At 39.9% G+C, this 21,443-nt stretch overlaps 1 protein-coding gene across 2 annotated transcripts; it reads left to right on the top strand.

Moving 5' to 3' along the window:
* On the top strand, positions 2,137-21,213 carry GTF2B (general transcription factor IIB). 2 transcript variants are annotated; one of them, XM_021404105.1, is made up of 7 exons: positions 2,137-2,293; positions 4,229-4,335; positions 13,316-13,449; positions 19,265-19,411; positions 19,546-19,675; positions 20,281-20,562; positions 20,734-21,213. In XM_021404105.1, exons 1-7 carry the CDS (start codon positions 2,277-2,279, stop codon positions 20,865-20,867), a joined length of 951 nt encoding a protein of 316 aa, XP_021259780.1. In that variant the 5' UTR covers positions 2,137-2,276; the 3' UTR covers positions 20,868-21,213. The 2 variants fall into 2 exon arrangements, with proteins under 2 accessions (XP_021259780.1, XP_021259781.1); XM_021404106.1 differs by lacking the exon at positions 2,137-2,293 and adding an exon at positions 2,948-3,152.

Below are 21,443 nucleotides of genomic sequence, written 5' to 3' on the forward strand. Positions count from 1 at the left end.
CAAAAGCAATCCAGGTGGGTAACCTTTTAAATACATGTTGTATTCTTCACATTCGTTTTGTATATGTCCCACAGACCTTACGTTGGAAAGCTTGAACAAATTCTATAGCTAGATTTGCAACTGTTATTCTGTGGTTACAGAGCTGGAGTCTAGCTGAATTCCACCAGTTTGTGACTATGGACAAGAATGAAAAAAATTGTATAGAAATTGGACTGTGAAATGAGCTGCTAGGCTGCTTTGTCAGGAGCCCATTAGCTGGGTCGTTTCAGCTGCCTTGCGCTGTCATTCTCCAGATCTCCCCACAAAAATTGTTAGTTGCTGTTTTCAAGAGGTCATTACAAGTAATACATATACAATGATGATAAAAATAATATCAAAAGAGATTTATATAAAAAATCATTGCATCTTGCTAGTCTGAAATATAATTGCAAAAAGCAGAGTTTTCTAAGTATTTCTACAAGGGTTCTTACAATCTAAGATCTCCCTGAAGTAGCTTGCTGGTAGCATGTGAGCATGCATATAATTAGGCTGTGTGTCCTCACAAAAGCAGAAAGGTGTTAGGGGTTCTGCTTTTACTGCATTTATATTGCCTTGTGAACAAAAGCCTGACTGCTTCCAAAACACTTGATGTAATGCACTTAATATTACTGCTTTTATTACTCTGGCAAATGGTCACTGTGTAAAATCAGTCTAGAATATGCATGTAAGAAAAAAAATATGCAAAGCTGAAGAGGAAACGAAAAAACCATAGCAAAATAATTGTTTTTCTACTGTCACTGTGTTTCAAACACCCGATTAGTGTGCTAATAACTCAAATGCTGAATGCCACATCTGAGTGGAGATGCACAGGTGGCTGCTGTTTGCTATAGCTCCGGAGCCCCACTGATGTTATAGGACCCATTCACAGTTGCTTTTATTTTTTTCCTATTTCGTCCCAGTGCTGCAATGTGCTAATCTTTTTTGTTTGGTTAAAGGTCTGGACGTGTAAGGTGCATTGCAGAAATGTGCTAAGGTACCAAGCGCAGTTCAGCTGCTCTGGCTGTTGATCGTTTCCTTCATTTGCTCCTATAAGGCACTTGACTGACTTCAGATAATTTAACAAAACGAACATTGGCTAAATCAACAAACAATCACAAAGGGCCTTTAGACAAACGAGTAAGATCTGACGACTTATTGTCATTAATGTACTGCTCTGTTCACAAAGGCAGTTGAATATCCCACTGAATTATTGTTGGAATGGTGCTGGTAATGTTAATGTGAGAACTGTGGTGTATTTTACCATTGACAGTAGACAGCAAGAGATAAATTTGGTTTACCTTTAAAGAAACTCCAGAATGACTGGTTATGTAACATTTTAAAAATAGGATTATTGTAACTACAGCAGTGGGAAAGCAGCAGATCTAGCTGGGGACTGCAAGGTGAATTTTCCATAAGATATTTAAATGATCATAGTGGTATTTGCATCTCCCACATCAAACGCTTTTTTTGGCTGCTTGGGGTGAAAGCACTTGAAATACGGCTGCAGACGGGGAACAAGGTATGGTTCATTGTATTTATTTTTTTTTTTTGCAACGTTTCTGAAAACGATTGTCTTGCTGCACTGCAAACGGGACTCCAGTTAAGGAGAAGAGAGGCGGGGATTGCAGCTGTTGGCAGCGACTGTCGGTAGGAGCCCTTTCACGTGCAACACAGGGCACGCGGAAGCCAGTACAACCTGGAAACCCGCTGGGACTGAGTGCTGATGTGGCACAGCTGTTGCAGACACTGCTACAGCCCCAGCGCAGAGGTCATAGGGAAACGTAATACAGCAAGCTCTATTCCCACTGAAAAGTAATATCGTGCTTTGGTTTTCTTTTTAAAGTCTATTTCATCCTTTGGTTTTATTGAGCGTTTGTGAAAAACGTCGCTGCAAACAGAAAAAGGTCCGTCCTTCCCCTTCGTGGCATCGATCTCCCCCCTCGCCTCACGCAGCTCCCTAGGTGTGGGCGCGCGCAGCCCGAGCCGCCCGACCCCGCCTCCGTTCCCGCGCCCCGGCGCAGGGCCGCGCCGCGAGCGCGTGCCCTGGGCCGCTGCGCGCGCCTGCTCCGAGCCCCGCCTCGCGCGGCTCTGCGCCCACCGCCAGAACCCAGCGCACGCGCTCGCGGCGCGGCGCCGCCTGTCCCTCAGCGCGACCCGTCGCGAACTGCCGGCGGCCCCGCCCCCCGCGGGCGCTACATAAGGAGGTGCGCCGCGCTGTCGCCCGACCGCGTACTGCCGCCGCCGCCGGAGGGAGCGATATGGCGTCCACGAGCCGGTAAGGGAGGCCCGGCGCTCCGCAGGAGCCCGTGCGGAGGAGTCCTCCGAGGAGCGGACGGTGCGGCTTCCGCCATTTGTCCGCATCTGGGGCCCGGCAGAGAAAATGGCCGTCGGCCCTCGCTGCCGCCCCGGGAGGAACCGGCGGCCATCGCCGCTCCCGCCCGGCTCGGCGCGGCCCCCCGCCTCGGCTCGCCGTCCCTCGCCGGCTTCTTAGGTCTGTAGGCCGGCCCGCGGCGGGGGGAACGGCGGCAGGGGCCTCCCCGGGCTTCTCCGTGTGGGCCGCGCCGTGCGGCAAGGGGTCTGCTGCCGTGAGGTAGAGCCCCGACCTCGGGGCCGCGCCGCCGCCGCCGCCTCCGCGGCGCTCCGGGCCTCAGCACTCGGTGCTGCTCGCCCAGAGGCTCCGTGCGCCCCGTGCCGCCGGCCTGTCTGAGCGCCTTCCTTACAGGGGGCACCGCGCGTCCGTCTGCATCGGTTGATTAAAACTTGGGCAGAAAAAACAGTTGTGTGGTCATTTGTGAAGGCGAAGTCTGCAACAATGTACTGCAAGCGTGTTTTTTTTTTTTTTTTGAGCTTCTCGTTTTATTTTTTATTTTTCCCCTTTTTTCACTGAACGTGTCGCTGGCGTTTTGCGTAATGCCAGATGTCAGACGGGTGCACTCCGCGCTTTGTCAACACTTGTGTTTGCCACGTGAAGCCGCTGGGGCGGCGAGGAAGGACGGGCCGGGAGGGAGCGCTTGTCTCTGATTTCCAGCACCCGAAGGTCGTGCGCGATCGTGTTGTCTCGAGAGAAGATGAACGCTGCTGGTGATTTCTAATCTGGAGTTTGAGTCGTAGAGGTTCTTCTGAACAGCCGTCGGGTTAGAATATTGTGTTTGTTTTTATTTTCTTTTGATGCATCAGGTGTATCTAAAACATGGAAAGTGAGGTGGGACTGTATAGATTAAGCTGAAGTAATGGGCAGGTGGGAAAGGGAGGATCTCGGATGAATTCAACTTTTTAATAGGGTGGTTTCCTGTTTGAAGGATTAGTAGGTGTTTTTGGTGCTGTCACATTTAGGTTGACAAGTACTTGCGGGGTTTTATTTTATTGTGATCAGCTGCCATACCCGCTGCTTTTTTAGCTGAAAGAAAATGGCTCTTTTGAATATAAAACCTCGAATTGTAAACAGAAATAATTCCAGCTTTGAAACGAAATTTTTTTTACTGGAGTTACTGGATGGTCGCTGTTGGTTTAAATGAGATATTTACTGCTGAAATGTTTGGTTAGAAGCAATTGGTCATTGCTCTGGTCTAGTGCTGTTGCGTGTATGCACGTGTTAAATAATGACAGCGCTATATTAGAAGTTTTTCGTAGCTGCTGAAGATACATGGTGTACAGGAGATGGTTCCGGTTCTCAGAAGCAGTTGTTGCCCAGTCCTTCTCGTGAGCTGATCGTTTCTCCCTTAAAATCTCACACCTAATGAATTGCTTAATATACATAATCTAGTTTTAGCCTAATTTAAAGTGGGATTTTTTTTCTAATCCTTGAAAAACAATGACAAAATGATATATTCTCAAATAGATGCGTGCCCACTACTTCTTGAATTGAGGACCTGATAAATTATATTGGTTTGATAAGAATGAGTGGAAACGCCCATTAGTGTGAAGCAATCACTACTAAGTTCTTCAGGAACTTCTGTTAGTGTTGGTCTGCGAGGTGGACTGCACTTAGTCCTGTCTGCATTTTCATGTTCTCATTGGAAACTTTATATGTTTCTGAGATGAGATGAATTCCCAAAGTTTAGGAATTTAAGATGTTCAGGTGTTTTAGGTTAATAATCAGTCCTTCCGATCACTGTAAATAATTATTTTCAGCAGTGAACTCACACTTTGGGATATGCACCCTCCTTGATTAAGATAATAAAGATTTAATTATTCTTTTCTCTTTTTGTAGCTTGGATGCTCTTCCGAGAGTGACTTGCCCAAACCATCCAGATTCCATTTTAGTGGAGGATTACAGAGCTGGTGATATGATTTGTTCAGAGTGTGGACTGGTAGTAGGTAAGTGGGTTTCGTATCATTGTGAATTACTATATAACTTAAATTATGCACGTAGATCTGTTTGGGGTTTTTTTGTACTTTTTTTTCACAAAATGGGAATGTAATTTGAGGCTTTAGCTTTTTGTCTTGATGCCTATGTGTTTTATTGTATGATGATCTCTTTGCTAAACACTTACTATTTTAAATAGCCCCTCTTCTGGCAACTTCTTGTATTACAGAAAAAAACAAACAAACTTGTTTTAAAGATTGAAAACTTAAAATATTTTGTAATATTGAATTAGAATATTATGTCACCTACTGCGGTGTTCTGTCTTTAACCATGACTGTTATTTCAGTTAGTAAAGTAAAAGAAATGCAGTAAAAGCCCTTAGGCAAATAGCTTCCTTATAAACAAACAAACCCAGAACAACCCTTGTTTCCCACTGGTTAGAGGTTATTTTTTGCCCTGAAGGATGATTCTCTATATCCTTGCCAATTCTTGCTTTTGTTAACTATTTCTCCTAAGTCTTTTAAGACTACCTGAAGTAAATACCAGTTTTTCTTCTGAATTTTGCTGATTTCTTCTCTGTTGTAAATGTGGCAGCAGCTTCCAGAGGATAAACCGTATTGATAAATATAATGGAATATCTAAAATGAAGGCATTGTCTTTACTTGAATGGGAGAGAAAATCATTTTGTTGTAAAACACACTGTATGTTCTTTTTCATGCATCTCTTTGTGAGATAGTTTGTTCGTTCTTGAAACCTCATTTATTTCTATTGTTATTTATCATGTTGTGATTAAAAGAAAATACGTCGTTTTGACGATGTGTATTCAGATGATTAATTCAATAATACTAAATATTTCAGATAGTATTTCCCTCTCTCTTAGGCAGTAATGATTTTGTGTTGGCTTTACTCCGGTTTTGTACAGCTCTTAGCATGAAGCTAGAAGTTTAATAAGTTGCATAAGATACAGTACTAACTTATCCAGGTGACTACACATTTTTTTTGATGCAAAAAGCAAACTTCAGTATACTTTATTAGTTATTTTCTAAAATATTTTTGAAATTTTGGTATCAATTGGAACCAAAATATTGGTACAAAACTGGTACCAATTGTGTTTAAAAGGATGAAACCTATAAAGGGCTGACAAGCCCCCACCGTTACTTGCTTTGTTAAAGAACGGCTGATTTAAATTATGCATGTTCTGCACGTATGAATTGTGATAAATCTGCTGGTTGAAAATGCAAATACCTACAGCAATATTTCCTCTTTAAATATGATATTAAGCTCATGGCCATTGTTTAAAATAACTTGGTCAGTGTTCAACTCTGCATAAGCGCTCTGGAAATTGAACTGAAGTTTAGAAAGATCTGTCTTGATCAGTTCAAAACTTCTAACAGTTCAGCAGAAGAGGAGAAAGCTTTGCTTGCCTGTTTTCGTTTTTAGGAACTTGGGAGTTATCAGAAATCTCACCTTCATGCATCTCCTTATTTAGTCACAAGCTGTTCTCACTTTAGAGATCTACTCTCTGATCTCTTCCAAATCAGTAGCTTTACAGATTTCATTAGTTGAAATCGTCAGTCTTTCTGAGCAAAATCTTTAGAATATTAATGCGGGCTTTAATCAAGTTGTATTTTCAAAATGTGTTTACGTTGAACCTAGTCATCTTTAGAGCCAGTGTTACTGGTAGGGTAAAATGTGTTTGTTTTTTTCCTTTAAGTGTGGAGTATTTTTTTTAAGCATGCCGTTGTATGGATTTGTCACTAAAATGCTTCAACATTTACTCTTGTTGTGCCAGTTGTTCTTGTTTTGTTTTGTCATCCTTCAGTAATTGAGTTTTCCTGCATATATCCAACTCATTAGCTAGAGTATCCAACAGCTAGTTTGGAAAACTAGCAGGTAAATAATTGAAGAGTGAATGAGCAAGCAGCAGCGTGAATATTTGATAGTCCTTCTTTTGTTAGGAAATCTAGAGGAGGAGAAAATCAGATCCTGCTCTTGATGTCTCTTTTTCTAGAGACGTGAGGAGAAAGGGATATTCTGTTGGATACATGAAATGCAAAGAATGTCCAAATGATCAAACTTGTATGCATTTGTTGCAAGTTGCATGATATGTTCCCATTAAGAGAGCAGTGATTTCACTTCGTTCTACGCAGTGAAGTAAGTCACAGATTTGCGTTCTGATGTCTCTAAGCTTACACAGGTGTAGTTGGTACGTGCAAGTCCTACTCATAATGTGTTTTGGGACGGGCTAAAATTCTATGAGATTTGTACTGCTTGAGGGGATCCATTAGAACAGTAGATGAAACTGCAAGACTCTGTATGCTCTGTAGCCAAATTATTGTCACTGTTCTGTTTAAAAATACTGTGGTTTTGGTGTCTGCAGAGCACTGCTGGTATACCTGAGTGGCAGAATGGTAAATGCTGAACATGGGTGTGTTCTACTGCTCTAAAGCATGCAGTGGTGTGACTTGGCCGGTATTTTTGTTCAATATGGCTGAAATGAGATCTAAGAATTTTTGACAAAGCTAAGTGTATTTCCACACGATTCTTTTCCTGCTTGCTGTGGCAAAGTACTAAGATATCACATATTTTGAGGAAAAGCTTTCTTTTTTTTAATCCAGAGTGTGTTAGCGGTTAAAGTAGCTGGTACGTTGATTCCAAAGTTTGACAGTTATCTTTTCTGGGAGTGTGTGATGAAATCAATGTTACTAGTATTATGGCTGGCATTATATTTAGAGGTTATGTAGCTGAAAAGGAGGGGAAAGGCAACAGGAAAAGGTTGACGCAGCAGGAGGCTAGGATAAGGTTGTGAACAACATGCAGATGTTTGTTCCATCTCCTGTGTATACCTGTTCAGCATTTTCAGGAGAACATTCCATAGTTTGTGCTCAGAGGTATGGCTGTTTCAGAATTCTGTTGCGTTATTTAGTTGGCTAATATTTCTGAAAAGTTTGAGATCTAAATGTCTAGTCTTAAATTCAAGTGTGATCTATGGGGCATAGGTAAGATTTAACTTTACCGCAGGTATTTTTTTTTCGTTATTATATAACAAATAACTAGGAGTGGATTTCCTAATTGTATCTGTTGGCTGCTTCATTACTCAGACCATTACAATGTCTGTCATCATGGATGAGACTGATGATTGCATCTGTACGTAGATGCTTCTTTTCTGAAATAAACCAAGTAATTTATTTCATTTTTTTCTTATTTTTTGGTAGTATCCTGTAAGTGAAGAAGGTGCTTAAATACTTCTGATCTAGTAGAGGGCTTTTGTGGCTATTTTAATATCTTTAAACCTCCAAATGGTGAAAAACCTTTCCATATCTGTATGCATGTTGATGGTTACCTCTCTCTGTAAGTAATGTTAACATTTTACACTTAAGATTTCAATTGGAGATTTTTAGATTTTAATTAAATGGAAAAAAGCTTCAGATATGGATGTATATTAGCACCTTATAGCTAGTTGCTGCTTTTATGCTTGGTGTCCAGAGTACTAAAAATTGTTTGACAAAAGTTTGTGCTTGCAGGTAAAATTCTTTGCATTCATGTAAAAGCTAATAAGATACGCTTACACTTGCAGAAACTTAGAGTGGTTGAATGCATGAGTGTTGACGGGTGCTGAATTTACATTGGCAGTTTGTTGTTTGAGAAGAGCCATCCATTAGCCTTGTTCAGCCAGCACTTCAAATAGTCTCTGTCTTAAATCTGACCCATTCAAGTTCTGTATCTGCTGGAAACAGCGTAAGTTTCCACAAATGCCTGCATTTGTTTTTTGGATGTGACTTGCTCAGGATGCCTGATTCCTGAATCTCATGAGGCTGTCGGAAACACCACTAGCCTGAGTGGTAGTGTGAGTACTGAGTCATGCTGCCATGACACAACTGTCATCATTTAGTTTTTGCTAAGACATGAGGAGCAGAAGCCCTGGCAGTTTTGGCAAGGCTTCGCAGTCACTGTTCTTAGCATGATATTTCCTAAGGGATGTGGAAGATTTTACAATTGGTAGGTTCTAGACTGGGAACCAAAGATGGTTCAGAGCCAATATGAAGAATACTTCCATTAGACTAATTATTTTATTTATCTACATTCTGAATCATCAGTTATTTGGAGGATGTTTTCTGATGATATGGTGGTGTTACCTGAAACTAGTCTAAGGATTGTGTGCCTAATCAAAGGTTCTGTGTGAACCGTGTAGAGGAAGTCGTGACTGTAAAGTTAGGGTTTGGTTTTGCTTTGTTTCTTCTCAACAATTCTTCTTTGGTAACATTTTAATAAAACTAGTATATTTAAGTTATACCTCTGAGCTCAAGGAAAGTAATTTTGCTTGCTGAAAACTGAAATGAAGTTGAGTATAACTGTATTGGGGAATACATAAGTGTCATGGTTTTATGATTTTTGTTATCGGTGTTCCGCATCATAACATCATGTAGTGCACTGGGAGTTAAAGAGTTAATGCTCCAGTTCTGTGGATTGTTGATACTTCCGGGTACCTGGTTCTCAGAAGGGAAGAAGAACTACATCTCCCAGAAGACTTTCACTGCTCAGTTTCCCTTTTCCGTTTAGAGGGAAAGATAAAAATTGTTCACAAGTCAGGAGACTGCCCCTTCTTGTACTGCACTCCTCTGCAGCGTGTGCTCCCTAGCCATCTTGCTTTCAGCATTAGAGCAAGGCCTTTGGTTTTTGACACTCTCTCTCTCTCATTTTATTTGATTTACTAGCTTCAATTCCAATTATATTGTATTATATTGTGTTATCTTACATTCCAATATCGTGTTTAGTAGATTAGTTTTCTCCCTTAGCTCATTGCCACTGTTTTGTTTTTAGGCCCATCTCCCCACTCTTTCCCCTTTTTCCTTCCCCCTCTCCAGTTGCGTGGGTCTGTGGGTCCCTTCACCCCATTAGTCATGAAACTGGGCTAAATAGACCCCAAAACATTGACAGTAAGCAAATAAACAGAATGTGGAAGAGTGTACACATCTGGAGCATCCAACTCCAGGCTCCTCAGTACAAGAAATAGTCAGGCTTCTCGGAGCAAGTGCAGCAGAGGGTGACAAAAGTGATGTATGGGCAGATGTATTCTCAGTATGATTGAATGGAGACTGTTTAGTTTTGAAGGAAGGCTCAGCTCAGCCAATTTCTACGCAGATATGTCTTCACAATTCTCCTTGGCTTGTAGTCTTCTACGTGGATTTTTCATTGCAATTTGTCTCAGCACCTCAGTACTCTCTGTAATAAGGAGTTGGCTGAAATTAATTGTAGTTCTATGTACATTTTTAATCTTGATGTTCTGAAAAGTGTTTCCACGTATGTGCTCACTAGATGGCAGCAGATTCCTTAACTAATGGTACAAATGAAGCTTTGTTAGAAACTGTAGGTATTTGGTATTTTAAATTGCGAATAAACATTAATTCTCTATTTATTTTGAGATTAAAATATTAGTTGTTCATATGCAGGACTTGGTAGATGTACGCTGAATCACTGTAGCTTCTCTTTCAAAGACTTAAGCCATATCTTCTTGGAAGTGCTTCAGGACTGAATTTGGAAGATAATGTTTTGAGGCTTGAATTCTGTCCTGTTTGTTTTGATTAAACCTCCTTGGTTTGCAGCTATAGGTATATATGTGTATATATATGTATTTTTATATAACAGATAATAAAAATGCAAATAGAGAATAAAGGACACACGTATCACAAGTATTTCAAGTGGAGTGCACCACTAAAGTAGCTGGTACTATTTATCTGAAAATATGTAATTGTGAGTGCAAAACTTGTAAAGTAAGAGTGCTTTCCTTTGATAAGTTGCTTTCTATTTTTGGTGTGAAATAAGCATGCATAATTTGTGTTTTATAGACATGCTAAGCTAACTACTAAAGCTGTTGAAAATTGCATTTTAATTTTTGATACTGAGCTGAGTTTACTCTTGCATTTCTGTAGCACTTGCTCTTTGCATCTGTCAGTTCTGAAGAGAAGTAACTTTGGTCTGAAGTCTTCTGTTCTGAATAACAGCAGTTTTACATTTTTAGATGGCGTGTAACCTGAGTTGCTGAAGTTTGTTGTGTGCATTTCCACTACAATTCACGTGTTAGTCAATTAGACCGTATTTTAAAGACAGCTTATATACTGGGAGAAGGGTTTATGAATGAAATAGGGCAGTGAAGAAAAACTTTGTGTTCATGAAGATGCTTCATGCTGGAGATGAGTTTCCATAAAGGTTTGGTCCTCTAGACTGTGTTTTGCATCTCGATTTCAGAGCAGATGATGAACTCATCTGTTTGATTTAAATTAAAGATATGTCTAAAATCACCGTATCTTGTGAAGTTTATTTCTGTTCAAAAAGATGGCATCAAAAGGAAGTAGTGAAGGGAATATGCAACCATTCCCGAGCTTTTCGCAGCTGGATACAGTTGCCAAACCCATGCAGTAACAATGAGAAAAAGCAGGGATTTTAGACAGTATTTCTTGGGAGCTTTTGTTACTCCACAGTTTGCCGCTCAGGTGCATTTCCCAGGTGATTTGGTGGAGCCGATCCGTAGGGTATGAGCCAGGAAATGTAGTTCAGAGCTTGAAATGATTGATAGTGTAGCAACCAGTGTTCAAAGCGGATTCTCTGAGTGCTACTATGTTGCACTGCTGTTTGTAAAACTGACTGTAGTATTTAAGGTTTTGTTTCTGTTACTTACAGGTGGGGCTTTATTGTGTGCTTACTAACACAGCAGTTCCAAAGTGGTTTTTATACTTTGAAAAGTTAAAAAATACTTTGTGCCACACTTCCTTTTGTGTGCGGGATAGGATAATTAGCTGCCTGTAGTCGAATATTTTCCATTTATGGAAACATTTGGCTTATTTGTTCCAGTTTTATTGTTATTTCTGGCTTGTGTCGCACTTCTGTGCAAGGCTTTTGAAAAGTGGAATGCGATTCCTCGGACTCTTGTAAGTAAAACACAGAATATACTGTAAAACTGTTTTCTTGCAATAGCGGATTTCTTGGCAACGTAAAGGTATTTACATACTGCATCTTAATTCTGCTTCTGCTTTGTATTCAGAGATTTGTTCTACTTAATCTTTCTCACTCTAAAATAGTAGACTCAATTCTCTGTTTGTAATATGTTTGCCAAAGCAGGCAGTGATATAACACTTTTTTGTTAGAGCAGGACTGGTTCATAACTCACAAGAGGCAGATCCTTGAGTGAGTCATTGAGGTCATTCCTACTTGTGTGGAAAAAATATTACATCATTGCCCTGTGCTCAGTGTTCTATTTATACCATGCCAGAATTTTAAGTACATTTTGCTTTTTTTAGATGCTGTAAACAGTATTGGGGGGTTGTCTTAAAGTAAAGTCACTGCTAGACCATAGAAGGCGCATTACTGAATCAAATATTTACAGAGAGCCCAGGAGCCAGAGGAGCACGTTGTCTGCTGATTTAAGCTTGCGAGGCACGAGCCTCTAGCAGGAAGGATGGATCTGTGCTCTCTTCTACTTCGCTGTATTCTTAGTCTTCTAACTTTTGATGTTTCCACCTCCGCTCCCTCAGCCTTCGTTGGAGCATTAAATAAAGGTGGAGCATAGCTATGAGCATGTCAGATGAGTACTAGTGGGAGCACTTCTTTCCTACATTTATTCTTTTTTAGGTTGGGGTGGTTTCTTAGATTCATTTACACCTTTCAGTTTCAAGCATATTCTTTGCATCATCATGTGTTAAGAATAAAGTTCCTCGTTCAGATTTTTTTCCAAAAGTAATTTTGCAGTTACACCACTCTGTGCATTGCTCCTGTATTTTTTTTTCTGGCTTCATATTTCATGTTATCATTGTTTGTTGGAGAGTGCTTTTGCCTGTCTGCTTATGTTTTTACTAGGTTAAACCAGCCTCTGTTGTTTCATACTTGGACTTCTATGCCAGAAATTTTTCTTGCTGTCAGTGCTATTTATTTTTGTGAACGTTGCCTTCACAACACTTAAACGTTGATGACGGTAATGAATTTTCCCTCACGTTCAGCGAAGCGAGGTGACAATTGTACTGACTTCTGATGTCCTGCGCAGAACTGTAGTGCTTTTCTTCCTGATGCTTTTCTCTACCCATGTTCCTAAAAATTCTGTAGTACCGTAGTATTGCTCTGGAGACAACACCTTTGAGGTGCAGGTTTTACCAGACCTGTGAATAGAATGAACTGTGCTACCAACAGACTTTTTTTTAATCACTATTTGTATCATTGTGATTACTGCAGATTGTTTGCCTGTATTAGTGTTGGTTAGAGATATTTCTCAGTCTGAATAGATGCTGCTGGATACATTTAGGTGAATTTGAGAGGACTCCCAAGAAAAGTCTTCTTCATTCAGAGACTTCGGCGTTTGTTTGCTCTGAACTCGTATTTAAACTCTACTGGGTATAATTCCAGAGGCAGATTGAGTTTAAGAAAGAGTTGTATGCTTGTACTTTGCGTTGATTTTATTAAGCATAATAAGTGAAATAGAGTTGAGCAGGGTAGGAATCCCATAAGGAACAAAACAGAGCTGCAAAACGTTGTTGTGGTGGTTTAGAAGGTGGCATATTCATTTCTGAGTACCAAGGACCTGGAGCTCATTCACAAAAGTGATGTGCTGCTTGATGAGATGGCGCATGATAGCTAATTCATGAGCACTTTCATCAAGTGTCAAAGGTAAGGGAACTTACTCGTTTGTCTAAGCACTGAGAATGTTCATGGACAACTGTGAGCTCCTTTGTGTATTGAATAACCCGTGATATTCTTTAAGGATGGCTGCAACTCTGTTTTCTGGATGCATTTATTTAGGTAGTTAAATTTTCTCTGCAGCTCCTGTTAGTGCTTTCTACTTAGAAAAACCTAAACATTTTGGTGTGTTGACCTGCAATTTACATTCTGTTTGCAGATGGTAAGAGCCTGAATTACATAACTGAGAGCTCAGCTGTGTAACTTAATGTTTCAGAAGCTGTTTCAAAATGTTACATTGATACAAACTATTGCTTTCTGTAACCACAGGTGATCGTGTCATAGATGTAGGGTCTGAGTGGAGAACTTTCAGCAATGATAAAGCAACAAAAGACCCATCTCGAGTTGGGGATACCCAGAATCCTTTGTTGAGCGACGGTGACCTGAGTACAATGATTGGAAAGGTAAAATTTAAAATATTAAATGCTACTAAGCTTGAGCATTTTTATGTCTACTACGTATTTGTGTGTCCATAGGGAAACTATTCAGAGAATGCATTTACAAAGAGATTTTGTCAAAACTGAACTCCTGCATTTCAATAATCTGTAAAATGTGGCTGTTCCTGGCTGACAGCAAGAAAATACTGAACTTTTTCACTAGAGAGAGGTTTGCAGTGCTGTGGGGTTAGTTGCCACTCCTTGATATACAGCACGAACCAACTTTTTTTAAAAAATGTCTAAATCAGATTAATATTGGAGACATGAAGAGCTGCATGCATGTTGTGCCTGCTCTCTCAGTGAATTTTATGTGAAAACACTAAACGCAGAATTTTTCTACGGTATAAGTATTGCAGAAGAAAGTATTCAGTGTATGTTTAGCTTGAAGTTTTGTGATCCAGCCATGTCAGATGTTTATGAGAAAGAGAAAGCAAGATTAATAACACAAATGCCCTTCCTTTAATGAAATAGTGGCCCAGATAAGCTTTTGTTGTGCTTCGTTGTATTTTCTACTGCAGGATTCAAATTCATATTTGTGTATTTCCTGAATGTTTCATGCTGTCTGATTTTACAATTACAATTGTCATCTGAAGTCTTTCACAATAGCTGAATGAAATCAGTAGCCTGTTTTCAGTGCAGTATTTCCACTTCATTTTTAAGAAAGTGTCAGTTTCATTTTCATGTTAAAAGGGAGATGGTCTTCAGCCATTAAAATCAGAAATGTGTAATTTTTAATAATTACCAAAGAAATAGTTTGTTTTTAAAAACAGTTTGAGGTCTGGGTTATCTTTCAGTAACTTAATGAATTTCCTAAATTCCTAGAAAAAAAAAATCTGCAGTTAACACACAGCAGTTAATTGGCAGCAATCACGTGGATGCTTAGAGAGCCATTAGTGTTTTAGATGAATGATTCTAGTCCTCTTTTCCATGAATCCTAACAGGAAATGGTCCTCCATAGAAGATAAAGAAATAGGCATACCTAAACACGTATGGATATGCATAGGAGCATGTGCCACCATACTTCTCAGAATTCTTCAAAGAGAGGAAGACCATTAGTGAACGTTTATAGGAGCAGCTTGTCTTGAAGCTGTGGTAGTTTTAAAAAAAAAAAAAAAAAATTGTCGGTCTGGATGCTTGTGTTTTGTACAACTCTGAGCATTGTTGCTTTCCAACCAGATTTTAGGATGCATTATGCTGGGTTTCCCTTCAAACAAGTTTCTGCACTGCTTCATTAAACAAATAGGCATTGCTAAGCAGCTCTGTGAAGTGGTGCTTTAGAAGTCATTGGAGTTCCAAGGATACCTTAGTAGGTCCAGAAGGACTTGGATTTCTGTCACAGATTTGGTAAGCTATGATAAAGATCGGAAATGCACCTTTATAAATGGAGGAAATGGACAGCTTAATCCAGATTCATGCTGTTGACTCATTTTGGAACTGTGCAAATATAGGGTTTGTTTCTGGGAACTCAGTTTGATTCAGTAAGTAGGATGACCTTTTCAGCTCTTCTAGAACCTACATGTTGGAGAAGAAAAATGGTATTTCAGCAAGAGATACGATTCAGGTGGTTACAAATTCTAACAGGACGTGCTAACCCTCTTCCCATTTGAAGTTGAGTTTCTTATTTAGAATAAGAGGGATAGTAGCCCTGGAGAGAATGAAAGACCTAAAAAAACATCTATGAAAAGTGTGTTTTTCAAAGAAAAACAAAACTTGTCAGGGATAAAGATTCACTGAATGTAACAGCTTTGCTGTCAACCAGAATATTCCTGAATAGACACGACTAAACTAGCTATAGCAGAGTGCTATTTAGAGAATACGGGCTGCAGGATCATTAGTGACGCATAACTGATGAGAACTGTGAGTGAAAATGTCCAAATACTAGAACTACCAGGGAGAATTTTGAGGGACAATTTGTCCAGCTGTAGGTATTGCACTTGCAAGGGAGTGAACCAAAGAACAGACATTATTTTCTACAGGAAGTTGTTTGTGACAAACCAGGATGTGTTCTGGACAAGAGTTCCTGTGTTTGTGTTGCCACTGAGCAGGAGCTCTGGATGTTGTGAATATTGGGAGCTGCCTTTTTCCTCAGTTATTTGGAAGGAAGAGAATGGCTTATCAGAAGGTTCTGAAGAAATTTTCTGTCAATGTGCAAAGGGCATGAGTTTTGCAGCAAAAACAAGTGAACCAAGAGATAAGCCAGTTTCTCGAGCAGTGTTCTGAAGCCAGTGCCAACAGTAGTTGGGTGTGAGAATTGACCTAAAAGTAACCGATGTTTAAATAATGGTGAGATTGGTGTACTCATGAGGAGGATGAGTAGTATCTGAAAGAATAAAGAACAGCCTTCATAAATTCCAGGCAGTGAAGCAGGATAAGATTATATTTTCTTGGTTAGTAACAATTGCCAGAATGGCCTGGAGGAGACTCCAGACCCGTATGCCTGAGATCCCTTTCCTGTTGGACAGGAAGCTTCCTTCTGTTTGAGGTAGAGCTGCTGTTAGTAGGATTGTTTAAACAAACAAACAAAAATGCCAGCAGCAACAACAAAAATAAAACGTATGTTGTGGGAAATCCAAAAGTGAAGATTAATTATTTTCATGGAATATAATAGAAGGTACCTATGTTCACAGAATTGGATGTAGGTGAAAATGGAGTCTGAACCACTTGCTGGTTAAAACAGAACTTTAAATAGTGAAAGAAAGGGTCAGGTCAGTTCTGCTTTGCAAAATGGCTTCTCATAGTTTCCTCTTTGAAACTGGGAGGTACTGCTCTGGGACTCCTTTCTGCTGCAGAAATACATTCTTTACCTGCTAGTAGCCAGAGAGAAGTTCTTTTGCCCGTGCAAAGAGATTAATTCCTAATTGGTTTTAGTACTTAGGAGACCCATCTGTCTGAGGCAGCAAAAGCCTGTGTTGCAAGAAAGGTTAATTTGTGAAGAGGAAGTTGAATGGCATAGTTAGCTATGGTGGAAGTGGCTTGCATTCTTCAGGAGGACTTTAAGGGTATTGACACAGAACTGTCTCTCTCTGCAAGTAGATAGCGTGCTGCAACTGCCTTGATGACAGTGCAGATCAATTGGAGACATGATGAGGTCTGGCATTAGTTGTGACTCAACTGTCAAACTATCACGGTTATTTCACGTGAAATTCAAGAGAAGGAGGTGAGCTGGTAGCTTATAGACCTGTGTATTTTCTTGGAATCTAAAAGAATACTTGCAGTTCTGCTACAGATCTTGTTGGAAAAGTTGTCTTTTGTTATGCTTTGTTGTTAATTTATTCCTTTTTGTAGTGACTGCAACTACAAGAGAATGTAGGTTGGTTGAACAGGAAACTAATGTATTCTTTTGGTATAGAATTTCTATCCTTTAATCAGATGGCTCTAGAAGGAAGCTGGGTGTTGTCAGACTGTGTGGCCTGGATCTGAAAGTACTGTATTGATAAGTAGTGGTGAGAAGAATGTAAAAGGCTGATGAATGTAAAAGAAGAAAGGATCCATGGTTACCTCCAGACCACATAATGAGCGGGTTGTACTGGGCAAGTCTCCTGCATGGTAAGGGTGCGTTCCTTGGTGCTGTGGTTAGCCTCAAGTCAGTGGTGATGGTGATACTTCTCCCTTCTGCTCTTAAGGGAGAGGATATACCAGGGTGCAAAACTGTTGGATGCCAGCACCTACCCTCCATTAGTCCCTCCATTAAGTCCCTCCAGAGATCACCACTTTTTACAGCCCTGTGTATTTTGACTCTAGCTATCTTTGAATCAGTATTCAGGACAGGAATATGAAGGAATATATTTTGGTTTTTCCTCTCTTTGAAAGGCAAAAAGGTGAAACTCCTGACTTTGACGTGTTTCTTGCTGAAGTGCTAGAGATTACGAGTAGGTAACTCATGAAGGCTACAGTCAAAAGATAAGTGGTTCTTAAAACCAATTAGATTTCCGTTAAAGCCATAGGGCTTCTGTTTTTTTTTTTCCAGGCAGGGAAAGGTATTTCCTAACATGGTGGTGAAGAACTGAAGCCAACAAAGCATTGTCCCTCAATTGAATGATCTGGAAGGAAAGTAGATGATGCATTTAAATAGCAAATGCAGGAGAACTGCTGTGGTTTAACTTAAGCAGTTGAAATGGAAGAGTATTTTCCAACCCTTTTATAGTTGTGAGCTATTGTATATTGGGGTCGCTCTTGGAAGGTGCCAACAGTGTGAAATCCTCTGGTTAACAGTATTTGTGTAACAGCTGTGTTGGTAGTTTGATGTATGTAAGCAAACATTCAAAGGAAAAAGTAACCAGCAAGAAAGTGGAAAATGAGGAGATGTAGGAGAAAATTACGAAACAGTAAAATAAATCTTTCAGGTGCTGTGTATAATGGAGCAGGGAAAATAAAATCCCTGCGGTGAAGGGGAATGCTTGATGGCCTCAGAACAGAGCAGTGTTTCCTGGAAAAGAAGGGATGCCTATTGTGAGGTCTGAGCACACAGGGTCTGGGAACTTGTTGCCAGAAATGATGGGCCTTTGTGGTCATTTCTCTGGTATCTACAGGGTTTTGAGGAAATACCGCTCCTCTAAGTATTTGTGCATAGCACTAGTACAGGAAACCACGATACACATGAATGCTGCAGGGAACATTGCAGGCAGCAGGGCTATGAGCAGTGACCAGGAAGGAGCCTTTTGACCTGAGACATGCGTATCTCAGGCGAGGGATGTTGTTCTAAAAGGGAAGTCTTGCTGAAGGTGTTTGTAAAGCTCTTTGTGGCTTGAAGTCTTCTGTGCTTTCTTCTTGCTCTTTGTTTCCCTTTAAGACTCACTGGCAACCTTTGGGTAGTTAGAGATATTCATCCAGTCAAGTCCCTGGGATTGCCTTTGGGGCTCTCTCTGCTATGTTGGTGCCAGGGTCATTTCTAGGTGGTTCCTTATTTGCTACCAGTGCTGGAAGGAGTAGGAAAAAAGCCAAGAACAGTCCTGGGATCTAGTGTCTGTCATAGAAGGCCTGTTTGAAGGGCCACCCTATAGGGAGACTTGTAAGAGGGGTTTCTGTGCCAGGGTCTTAGGTCTCCGCAGCAGTACCAAAGTGTGTACACCAGAGATGTGGGTCTCAGCAACAGAGGTATCCATCAGATTGTGAGGTGGATATGACCTCATCTGGAGGACTTCAAGATTTTCCTTTAAGAGGCTCATGGATTTATTGTAAAAGCAGAATATATGGATTTTTACATCTTGCCACAACTAACGCTTGCTGCTGCTAGCAGGCAAAGCATCAAATTAGTTTTGAATTGGTCATTGGTTTGGATATTCTCTTTGCCTATGCCGTTATTTCCATTTTTAAGTTATCACTGTAACAACTGGTTTCCAGTAGGCCATAAAACTGTGGGTTGGTTTTTTTTGTTGTTGTTGTTTTGAATTGGCCATATCTGCCATGATGCAGATGTAGCCTAACTGACATACCAATTGCATATAACTTAACCTCGGACGTGAACATTGGTATTAGGTATATTGAGAGACATGTGTTGGCTACGTGTTATTCATATTTTATTCTTTAAACTCTTACATTAGGAAAGAAAAATCCTCACATAATCAGTGATCCTTGGAAATCAGTTAATGTTTTGAGACTTGTACAGAGTATAGAGCATGATGTTTGGGACAAGGCTCAGTTGTATGATTAACTTCAGTCACGTATACTTGCACAATTGTTCCAATCTGTTGCCTTGAATTAGGATTTATAAAACTGGAATATGTTTGTTCTTGAAATGAGGGAAAGTTCACCGTGTTTTATTGACAACAGTTTTTTTTTTCAGGGCACAGGTGCAGCAAGTTTTGATGAATTTGGGAATTCGAAGTACCAAAATCGTAGAACAATGAGTAGCTCCGATCGTGCAATGATGAACGCCTTTAAAGAAATTACAAACATGGCAGACAGAATCAACCTCCCTAGAAATATAGTTGTAAGTTCATGTCTCTGTCTTAAATTGTTCTGGCATTGACTCAGTTAGCATAATATAATGGGCACATGAATTTTTGATATTGCTGCTAATTAAATGGCCTAAAGTTAATTAAATTTAGTCTTCTTGCTTTGAAGGATCGAACAAATAATTTATTCAAGCAAGTGTATGAGCAGAAGAGCCTGAAGGGAAGGAGTAATGATGCTATTGCTTCTGCTTGTCTCTACATAGCCTGTAGGCAAGAAGGTGTTCCAAGAACGTTTAAAGGTAAGCTTTCAGTGGTACAGATTCAATTTTGCTATAAAGCATCGAGTTATTGTTATTACAGGAAGTTAGTTTTCTAATTTCTGGACTTTGCCAAATTGGTTGTTTGCAGCTAAAGCCCACCTTGCTTGGGCCTGGAGAGGAGAGGTGGAGTCTAGAAAAAAAGTGCTCCATTCACGATGTGAGTAGGCTCTCAGGCCTGGGATTCTTGGTGATAATACATTTAAAATTGACATTTGAGATTCGTTCTGAGTGTTGGTGAGATTTAAGATACTGCTTGATCTGATGAAAGTGGGGACTCTTCTAACTGCATTTGAGCCAACAGCTCTGCAATAAACACATGTGTCTTTTCCCTGATGAGGATACAGTTTTGATGTAGAGTTCCAAATCTTCCTTATTAAGTAATCTGTATTTTTTTTTAGCTCCTCGTGAAAAGTTTGAACTGACTTAAATGATTTTGAAGTTTCATTAATGTGCAAAGCTTGTGGTATAGTGGCCTTCGTCACATTGGCCTGCTTTGTGGTGTTAACCTACACATAATCAAACTCAGATATTTTCGGGCAGAAAGTGCTGTCAAATGTGAAGCTTATTTTTTCCTCTTTGTTTAGAAATATGTGCGGTGTCCAGGATTTCAAAGAAGGAAATAGGTCGGTGTTTTAAACTTATTCTGAAAGCTCTCGAAACCAGTGTCGATCTAATTACAACTGGAGACTTCATGTCAAGATTCTGTTCAAATCTGGGTCTTCCTAAACAAGTACAAATGGCAGCAACACACATTGCCCGTAAGGCTGTGGAATTAGATTTGGTTCCTGGGAGAAGCCCTATTTCTGTAGCAGCTGCAGCTATTTATATGGCATCACAAGCATCTGCAGAGAAAAGGACACAAAAAGGTAAAGCTTTCTTTAACATCTTACTGCTTAAAAGAGAATTCATGTTTTCTGTAGACTTGGAAGCTGCTGTTCCAATGGCACGCAGCAGAGACTAAACGAGGATATGCTGTTTTATTCAGGAAAAATGGCAAAAAATAAAAACGTTATTCATTTGTCTGCTTTTTGTCTTAGAAATTGGTGATATTGCTGGTGTGGCTGATGTTACGATCAGACAGTCGTACAGGCTCATCTACCCTCGAGCTCCTGATCTCTTCCCAGCAGATTTCAAGTTTGATACTCCAGTAGACAAGCTACCACAGCTGTGAAGTTGCTGAAGGTTACTTTAATTTCTATTAACAAAAAAAAAAGATTTTTGCCTATAATAAAGAATGTATAAAGTGTTAATATTGAGTCTTCATGTTGTGGAACTGGAGGATATGGATATTTGAGCATAACTGCTGGAATGCAGCACACATTCCAAGGGTAAACAAGCTAATTGTGTGGCATTTTGTATGTATATATTAGTGGAAGTAAATATTTAATGACTGTTGCAACAAACTTAATTTCATATTATTGTACTTATTCAGATTTCTTTTGTAGGGATCTAGTAAAATGTATTTTGGAAAATTGAAAATACTATGTAATTCCCAAATAAACTGTTTTCCAAAAACACTTACGATCTTGTGGATATCACTACAATTTGACACACACACAAAACAGAGAACTGGATTGCAATCCATGGAATGGTAGAGTTAGCTTCATACTTAGGCTTTGACACAGTACTTGTCTTCATGACAATTTTTAATCTTAAAAAAAAAAAAAGATAAAAGGATCTTTAGTGTGGCTTTAATATATGCAGTTAGCTGCAATTTGTGAGAGGGAAGACTTAAGCCAGAATGCAA

The sequence above is a fragment of the Numida meleagris genome, chromosome 7, assembly GCF_002078875.1.
Source record: "Numida meleagris isolate 19003 breed g44 Domestic line chromosome 7, NumMel1.0, whole genome shotgun sequence".
Taxonomy (NCBI): domain Eukaryota; kingdom Metazoa; phylum Chordata; class Aves; order Galliformes; family Numididae; genus Numida; species Numida meleagris.